A 9,362-nucleotide genomic window follows, 5' to 3' on the forward strand; every position below is an offset into this window, starting at 1 on the left:
CCAAAAGGACAGTTATTACCATCTAAAAGTGGGGGGGGGGTCCTTCTAAAAACTCTCTTCAGCTGAAGCGAAAGGGAACAAAAATGTTGTTAAAATGAAAGCCGTACTTGATACTTTACATTTTAAAGGATTTCACTGTTTTTCCTTCTTTTTCTCAATCGTTACAGAAAGGTTAAAAGGATGTTGAATGGCGTAGTGCCATGGTGCTAAGCATGCCGCGGTCTCTAGTTACCCAACCCCTACCTCTGTTTAACAGTGTTTAATGTTGACGGTGATTGGGTTATGTTAACACTTTTGAGTCTCTGGGCCCGTCTCTGGGCCCCTCTCTTCCATCTGAATTATTACAACAGTTCTGTTCTTGGCTCTGACACTGGTCTGCTGAGTGAGTCACTTCCCATCTCTGGTTCCTCTCTCATTGTCTGTCTGTCTTGTCTGTTTGGACTGCAAATTCTTCCAGATACTGACTTTCTCTTGCTTTGTGTTACAATGTACAGTGACTAGCACAACAGGGTCGCAGGCGGGGGTCTCTAGCTGCTACTACTAATTAATGAGACACAGCCTGACTAAGGGTATTTTACTCTGGTTCATACCCATAGTGAGTCAATGACAATGACAAAGCCAAAATTAGAGCTGAGTCGCCTGCTTCCTAGGTCACTCCCTGTCCACCACGCCATACACCCTCTCAAGTGTCGCCTCCAGGTTGTAGGCAGTTGAAAGTCACGTTTTGCAGTCATATAGCCAAAAATGCTTAACATTATAATAATCCCTTCCCTGTTCTCAAAGGGAAGGATCCTCTCTTATACATATACCGCTGCTTTATCTGTTCCTTCTCAGAGCTTCTCAAACAGCCCAGTCAGTTGAGCAGAGCCGTAGGACCAGCAACAGCTTATGACTATCAGAAGGCCGTGTGATAACTGCAAATTGATTCCATTGTCATCACTTTTCAGACGCAGCTGTGTATCCCCGTCTCCTCTCCCCCTGGAATTGCTGTCATTAATCCAGTCAACAGCATCCAGGGCAGACGGCCCATCACTTGTCTCCAGGCAGAGACCTTCGGTGGTTTGGTTTCAGGCATGGGACAACATTTTGTTTTATTTTAAAAGCTCCTGCAAATTGAACTGCGTTTTGATGACACCATAACCCCAGGCACTTATTACACTGAGCAGAAATCATTCCACCTGAATTTATTAGGCACAGCTGAGAATGTACAAGGACATTTCTGGCCCTCTTGGATGGGTCTGAATTTTAAAACATTTCCAAAATGTCTGTGATGGGGATTCCTTTAAATTGTGCTGTTGTTCAGAGGAGAAGTCGGTAGCTACACCCACAGCTTTCTGCTCCCTTGTTCTGTGCTACTCAGGCAGAATTAGTGGTACAGTCCAGCAGCGTTGTGCCACTCGGGTCATGCAAGCGACTGTAAAACCCACTTTAATGGGGTAAGGCCACCAGTGCGTACCGGTGAATCTGGCCCATGATTTTTATTTTCCTGCCACAAGCTATAAAGTAATAACTTTGGCTAGAAAGGCACTTTTTTAATTGCATTTCTTTTTATAGTTCTTACTGCAGCTGGCCACGAAGAATAATCAAACAGGTGTTTTCATTTTACACTCTCTATTCTTCCATTAAAGCCTTATAACGCTTTTTGAAAAGCTCCCTTTAGATTCTCCCTCCTTCCCCAGTTTTAAGGCTCTCCTTGTGCAACAGCTGAGGTGCAGCCGCCAAGATTTCCGAATGATGGATTGCATTTCAAAAGCAGGCTGTCGAGGACCTTGAACAGCTGCACTTTCCAGTCACGATGGCAGAGGAATTTCCCTGAAACCCTGGCTCCTTCCATTTGGCTAACAGGTTTTGCCGGCAATTCTTTGCTCAGCTCTACAGGATGTAGTGCACTTTTGGGAAAAAGTCCTGCCTGCCATAAAGCTCTGTACAGCACTTGCATTTATCTGGCTTTGCAGACTCCTGGGCGGCTTCATGGGGGCACGTGTCCCTTGGGACTACCTCTTCTTCTTCAACCCGCTGAAGTCAGTGTAAGAATGCATGTGCCCCTGGACGCTGGGCTCTGTACCATATGGAATCAGCCCAGTGGTAAGAACAGTTTCAAGAGTTGTCTCACTGAGCAGTCTTGCCCAACTAGAGGAAATGTAACAGCTGTCTTTAAAGGGAGCACATCTTGGGATGGAAATAGAGCCAAACAGGAGACTTTAAACATTTTATTTTCCAGTAAATCCAGTACCTGTTCCTCTCCACTTAATCCACCTCTCAACTAACGTCCTTTCTTTCACTGCCTCCTAAACCCCCATACTGATGAATAAAGGATTCATGCTTTTTCTGAGAACAATATGCACATCTGAACAGTCAAGCCATTAGGCCTTTGGTGGTTATTTTAATTAAAGTACTAATCTGTTCAAAATATAACAAGCCTGTTGAGCCATCTGGGCTGATTAAAGTTGCATAGTGAATTATTAATATGCTGATTAAATCCTTCAATTCGCTCCAAGTTCTAAGTGCATCCAAATGTTACCACTCAAAAGCTGCTTTATACAAATGGCTAGGTTGGAGTTTTGACTTCACATGAAATAATTCTGGACTGGTTTAGTAACTGGAGACTCCTTTCACTTTGCCAGTAATTGGGCCAGATCTTTGATTCCGACTAAATCCCCTTTGCAGCACTTAAAAGTGTCCTAAGGATGCAGCTGGGGATCTCCCCATCCTAAGGGAATTCGCCACTGGCTGTATCCCCTGCAGCCCTGCATAGACTTAGCTGGTCGGACATTATTCTAATGGGGTAAATATCTTTGAAAAATGAAAATCAAGTATTAGACATATTTATTCAAATAACAAGGCTGTTAGTGTTCATGCTTCAGGGTGTTGCTGATTACCAGCTGGGATAAGGAAAGAACTTCTATCATGGTGCATTATGAGCCAGCTGTTGGAGAGAGGATTGGCTGCAGACACTAAGGACCCCTAGGATTAAAAATCATACACCTTTAGTCTCTGCTAAAATCTCTCCTGCCAGCTGAACTGGGGGCCATGAAAGCAGTCATGACTCAGGCTAATGGCGTTTTCGTCTCAATGGAGAAACCCACTGGTAATTCTAGTCTGTTTCTCTTCTGCTGGCAGATGATTCCGCACATTTGGCTGAGTAGAATAGAAAAGGATATTTAAAGATAAGTCTTTTCTGTTGAGGATCTTAGCTGCACTACTTCAAAAGCCTCACTCAGCAGACGCTGCACTTTGGAGTGAAAAGGCAGCTGGCTGCCATCAGACTGGCGGGTTAGGATCCTTAATGGTCCCTTGTTCCTTTTAAACTGATTATACTTAAACATAATTATTATAATTAAACAGAGGGAAATCTGACACTATTTTTCTCTCTCTTGCTTACACTGATTTAGGGAGGAGTCCAATATGCCTCTCAGAAGGTAGTTATCTTGTAATTACATGTGATCCCAATGTAAGAGATATCCCTGCCTAATGTATACTCCAAACACAGTCTTATCTCAGTATGTTCTTAAGGCTAGAACAGTGTTTCAGTAGTGTCTTATCGCAGGTTCCATTCAACAACCTTAAAACTGTAGACACAATTATCTGCATTTTATGAGTGGAGAAACTAAGGCATAGAGAGGTGAGGACTTGCACACAGCAAATCAGTGGCAGAGCCAGAAACAGAACCCAGACCTCCTGACTCCCAGCCTCGAACACTAACCACTACAAAATACGTCCTCTCTTAGCCTGACAACATACAAGACTTTTTCTTAAAAGCTAGAGGTGTCCAAGCCTTTAAACACCCAGCATAAGTAATGCGCATGGAGCAAAGGTGATGAAGAGTGTGGAGTGATGCAGGAATGGAGCAGCCAGTGGGAATCTGCATGTGGCTGGGGTAGTGGTTAGTCTTGGGGAACTGAATTTTTCAGACATATTTCTCCCTGTCTTTCAAAGCCGAGGCTGAATCTCCCTGCAACTGCTGGCCCCCATGTGCAGAGCTCTGCTGATCTGGCGTAGTTGGGCGTTAATGGGACTTTTCATCCTCACAGGACTATGTTGTTTTTTGCAGGTGAATGGCCACCTGGACTACATGAAGCAAATGGACACTATCCTGAAGGCTGTGGGCATTAAAACCAAGGAGTGTCGTCTGGAGGAGAAGGGGAATCCCAGCCTTTTCTCCAACCAGGGTGAGAAAAATCAGCCGACAGCCGGCAGTGGGAGTCAGGAAGAGGAAAGCACCTTGGGAGATGATAATTCCATCAGCCATGATCACTGGTCCTGGCAGCCTGTATCCAGCGAAGGACTGCAGCCTAGTGACAGGAACTCGGATCTTGCACACCCTGAGGTTTCTGAATTTTCAGGCTCTTTGGATGCCAGCAGAGACCAGAACCCAGCCAGACTGGAAGAACCTTTACCGGCCAACCCTCTGCCCTGCCCTGATTCTGCTGCTCATGTCCTGGAAGGAACCTTCCTTCCCTGCCCGGGCTGTTCAGACACTAATGACCTCAAAAAGCCGGCAGTACACCAAGGTCTGGACTGAATCCCTGCCTCAGAATGAATTACTGGCTCTTCCCTTGGTCGCTGCATCATGGCCACAGCACACGATCTGTCCAGCACTCCAGTGCAGAAGGGCATCTACCAGACCTCTCCCCTCAAAACAGCACTGGTGCCATTGGCCAGTGCTAGGGGCAGTGACTACAGAACATTCATCTCAGGGGAATCCCAGGACTTGTGGAGCTATAGGACCCTCCAGAAAATGGATGTGACAGACCGGTTGTTAGCAAAGGTAATAACGTCCATAGCTGCTGTGCTATTGCATTAGAGAGGCACTGGACCCATCGAATAACCCATCGTTGTCTGTCTTGACAGGAAACAAATCAGGGATCCTTTTGAGTGTGTTATGGTGGGAGGATGTTCTGCTAGGATTAAAACCTCTCTCACATGACTCTACAACCCGGCGAGCTGCCCAGCGGACAGGGGTGGGATGCCATGGTCACTGCTCCCTCCTGTTTTCCCATCACTTCATGCTATATAATGGGAAACGCCAGCAGCTAGTGCTTAGAGCTGGGGTGGAAAGGCCAGCTGCCACCATTGCAGGCACATGGTCAGCCGGGCTGCTTTGATCTAACATGGGAGCAGCAATCTGCTTTCCAGAGGGGAATATTGATTGCTGTGACAGGCAGGGCTGAAATCTCACAGCCGTTCCTGCAGCCTCTTGGGTTGGTTCTGTTTCTTCCCTTGCTACCCATGTAAAATTCATGACTCAGTGGGAGTTTGACATGAGACATCGGGCTCTCTCCCTTGTCTCTCTAGCTTCTTCTGCCCTAGGAGTGGCTCATGGCTGGCTGGTGGGACTGTTGTGTCAGTGGTGAGCCCCCCACTCCTCCTCTCCCCTTAGTGCTTTTGTGCACAAACTGGCACAGAGACTGACATACCAATGTCCTGGCCATGGCACGGATGCTGCGTAGAGATGCTTTGACAAGGTGCTGTCCCTACACTGGAGCCCTGCACGTGGAACAGAACCCCAAAGAGAACACTTCAGCTGCTGCTTTCAGGACCACATGGAAACTGGCATACAGCGTAGGAGCATTAGTGGATCAAAACCTTCCGAGCTACTGCCGATGGGGTCTCCCATGTGCGGAGGAAAGGACCCCGGGCAGATGCTCAGCTGCTGTAAATCAGCATAGTGCCCCTCAGTTCAGTGATGGATATACACCAGCTGAGGCACTGGCCTTTATTCACTGGGGAACAACTGTCACCTTTATAAGAAAATGTTGCTGTAACTTGTGAGTCTTAGGGAACCAGGTGACTTGATGGGCATTGAAAGAGTATCTTGGCGACCAGGAACCCCCTGTTTGGTATTCTCACTAGGAAATTAAAAGGTTTAATTTGTTTTGCATTGTTGGGGGTTTTGTTGTTGTTTTTTTAATGTGGCCAGGTATGTTTGGAGTTTTTACATGTACAGTTGGGCTTGATTCACCTGTGTCTGTCCATCTCAGATCTTTTTAACCAGCCTTTCATATGGAGGCAATAGAGGGAGCAAACCCGGGTTCATTCATCATGACTCTGCTAATGGCTGGTTGAGACGTTGCACAAGACATTTTGCGAAGTCCCTGCCTCGGTTTCCCCATATGAGCATATCCCCAGTGGGGATTGGGACAGTTTGCCAAATGTTTTGCTCTCCCTGGATGAAAGGTGCTAGAGAAGAACAAAGTCTGAGTCTTGTGATTTTACCATTGAGTTGGCATCACCAGCTTGAACTGTGCAGTTTCTGCCTAAGCTCTGAAGGGCAGTAACCATACTCCACTTTCATTGCATGGCCCTCATGCAGCTCCTTTCCACATAGACAAGGGAATCTGTATTTGCAGTTTCCAAAATGCCACAGCCACAGCCACTCCTGTGCCTGCTCAAGGAGACCATTTGTGGCTTTCGCTCCACTCCCCAAAATCATAGGTGAGGGGGAATCATGCACCACAGTCTGCACCAGGCCCAGGCATCGAAATCTGTCTGGGACGGAGAGGTCTGTGTTTCCTAGAGAAAGCAGGTCACCTCCCAGCTTATGGAGGACAGCCTGCTCCTTAGAGGGCCCAGGCACTGGCTTTGGAAAGATTTTCTTGAGGTCGTGTTGGACATTCATTGGGATCTCAGCATGTCCTAACTCTTAGGTTCTCGGCCTTCATACCCTCTTTGGCCACAGGGGCAGTACTTCATCTCCTTGGCTGCAGGTTAGAGGTCGGAGCAAGGATTCCAGCTAAGTTGCTGTCCCTGTGCAGGAGCTCCAAAGGGGCCATGCTCCAGCGTGATCCCTTGTCTGATTATTCTGGCTCTCAGCTACAATTTCTCCTTGGGGCTTGCAGAAGATGCATGCTGCTGCAGCTCAGCCAGGCCTTTGCAGGCTGGGGTATACTTTCCCCTCCGTTGCTGGCTGGTGCAGCAGGATTCAGTCCAGTGGGCTGTCAAAGACTTACACCCCATGCTATTTACAGCTTCAAGTTTTATGTTTAAAACAATACAAGTTGGTAAAATCTTGCTCCAAATGCAGGCTTAGTAGGAAACTAAGCCTGTTTGGGGGGTGGGAAGTGGAGGCATAGGCTGGTGCTGCTGCTGTTGACACATATACACAGTCTTCCCTCTATGGACAGGCATCATGTCAGTACTAATACCATAGCATATCTTTTATTCCAACGTTTTTTACAAACCGTATGCACTAATCACTTCTCCCACCGTTGAAGCACCGCAGCCATTTCACAGGGCACGAGAATAAAACCAAACCTTGTCTCGAAAGTGCTGGGGCAGTTGTAGGTAGGAAAATTGCAATTGCCCATCTCAAAGTTCAGCCAGGACACCACCTCTACCGTCACCCCTAGCGTATTTCGTGCTGCACCGTGACTCAGGCCTAACGTCACAAGGCACAACGAGCAGCAGCAGTGCCAAAATGCAGAGTTTTAAAAGAGTTTTCCCCTGGTTTTTTCATAACACAAATGCCCATTATAATGAATCCCTTCCCTCCAACAGCATCCAGAATGACGACAACGCCACGGCGCCGTCACTTAGCCACATTCCATCTGAGTCTCTCAAAACACTTTACAAAAGTGGGGGGATCATTCTTATCCCCCACCTTACACGTGAGGAAACTCAGGCAGAGAGCAGTTACTGGTCTGGTTTTCAGCAGTGCAATGCCTGCTGCCTTCACTGGCAGTTATGGGTGCTCATGGCATCTCTTACCATGCCTGCGGGCCCCCCTCCTTCCCCACCCCATGGGCATGCTGGCAGCTGGGCATTGCTGGAGCGGAGTGGCACTCTACCCCCACATGCTTTCTCCACCCACCCTCCCTGACATGAACCCCACACTGGGGGGTTTCAAAGAGGAAGACTCAAGAGAAGCAGCCAGGGGTTTCCCCACACAAGGAGAACTGGCTGTTTAAGCCTGTACTAAAGAGACGGGGTTGTTGCACCATCTTTTAAAAGCTATTGTAATTAAATGGGGCGGGGGCAGGGCATAAGCATAGTAATTCTACTTGAAAGTGGGGGGGGTCCCCCCCTTAGACTGAACAAATCAAGCCCTTAAGTACCAGACCATGAGTTCTGCACAGCTGGGATTTCTGATCACAGCGGCACCATGAGATTTTCCCAGCACTAGCTAACCCTGCTGCTCTCTGGCCAGTGGTGGGAGTTCTTGCCTCATTAACAGAGCTTCTAAAAGCACAGTGGCCGGTGTCACCCACTGTGGTTCACGTCCCATCAGCCTCTGCAGTGGGATTGTAAGAGCAAAAAAAAAAATCATTATTTCTGAAGCTAGTTACCAGTGACCCTTTTCCTCTTTGTGGCCGAAACGCACCATATAATGAGTCTCTCAGCATCCTGATGTTCTGCTCAGACACCCACCCAGCTGATGATTTCTCAAGGAAACAGTGGCATGAAAAGACTCGAGGGATTCCTCACACCATCAGTGCTGGTACTCTGAGAGCAAGCGTGTGTGTGTGTGATAGGGGGTGGCAACGTGGGACTTTTCAGCACCTGCTTAGGAGCAGCAACCACTGGATGCTAGTCATGCAGCTAGCTAGCTGCTCGTGACTGAGCTCAGGATCGCGAATGTGCAACAAAGGCGTCAGGCGCTAGGGCAGAGAAGAGAGGCTGAGAATTAGAAGTAGTAGTAGAATTAGGCAGGCAGCAAGATGTGCTCGTTCACCTGGATGCCCGAGTCAACTGAGTCCGTCTCGCCCTGCTGCGAGCATAGAGCCTTGATTCCAGGACTGTACCGCAGCCCAGTGGCTGAGAATCACAGCCTGCGTTGACCTTACAGCTACTCTTCATGATGGTCTAAGGCAACAAAAATGATTAGTGGTCTGGAACAGCTGCCATATGAGGAGAGATTAACGAGACTGGGACTTTTCAACTTGGAAAAGAGGCGACTAAAGGCAGATATGCTAGAGGTCTATAAAATCATGACTGGTGTGGAGAAAGTAAATAAGGCAGTGTTATTTACTTCTCATAACACATGAACCAGAGGATCACCAAATGAAATGAATAGGCAGCAGATTGAAAACAAACAAAAGGAAGTATTTTTTCACACAATCCATAGTTCACCTGTGGAACTCCTTGCCAGAGGATGTTGTGAAGGCCAAGACTATAACAGGGTTTGAAAAAGAACTAGCTAAATTCATGGAGGACAGGTCCATCAATGGCTATTAGCCAGGATGGGCAGGGATGGTGGCTCTAGCCTCTGTTTGCCAGAGGCTGGGAATGGGCTACAGGGAATGGATCGTTTGATTATTCCTGGTCTGTTCATCCCCTTTGGGGCACCTGGCATTGGAAGACAGGATACTGGGCTGGATGGACTTTTGGTCTGGCCCAGTAGGGCTGTTCTTATCTCTTATCAG

General features: G+C 47.6%; 1 protein-coding gene across 3 annotated transcripts in view; it reads left to right on the forward strand.

The window, feature by feature from the left end:
• TMCO4 (transmembrane and coiled-coil domains 4) overlaps window positions 1-5,881 on the forward strand; it is an 84,541-nt gene extending 78,660 nt beyond the window's left edge. For all 3 annotated transcript variants that reach the window (XM_044995900.1, XM_044995902.1, XM_044995901.1), the window contains one exon: window positions 4,052-5,881. In XM_044995900.1, the coding sequence (XP_044851835.1) occupies window positions 4,052-4,522 (471 nt within the window). In that variant the 3' untranslated portion in view covers window positions 4,523-5,881. The remainder of the gene's footprint in view (window positions 1-4,051) is intronic.
• The last annotated feature ends 3,481 nt before the right edge of the window (window positions 5,882-9,362 follow it).

The sequence above is a fragment of the Mauremys mutica genome, chromosome 21 (genome assembly GCF_020497125.1).
Source record: "Mauremys mutica isolate MM-2020 ecotype Southern chromosome 21, ASM2049712v1, whole genome shotgun sequence".
NCBI lineage: Eukaryota > Metazoa > Chordata > Testudines > Geoemydidae > Mauremys > Mauremys mutica.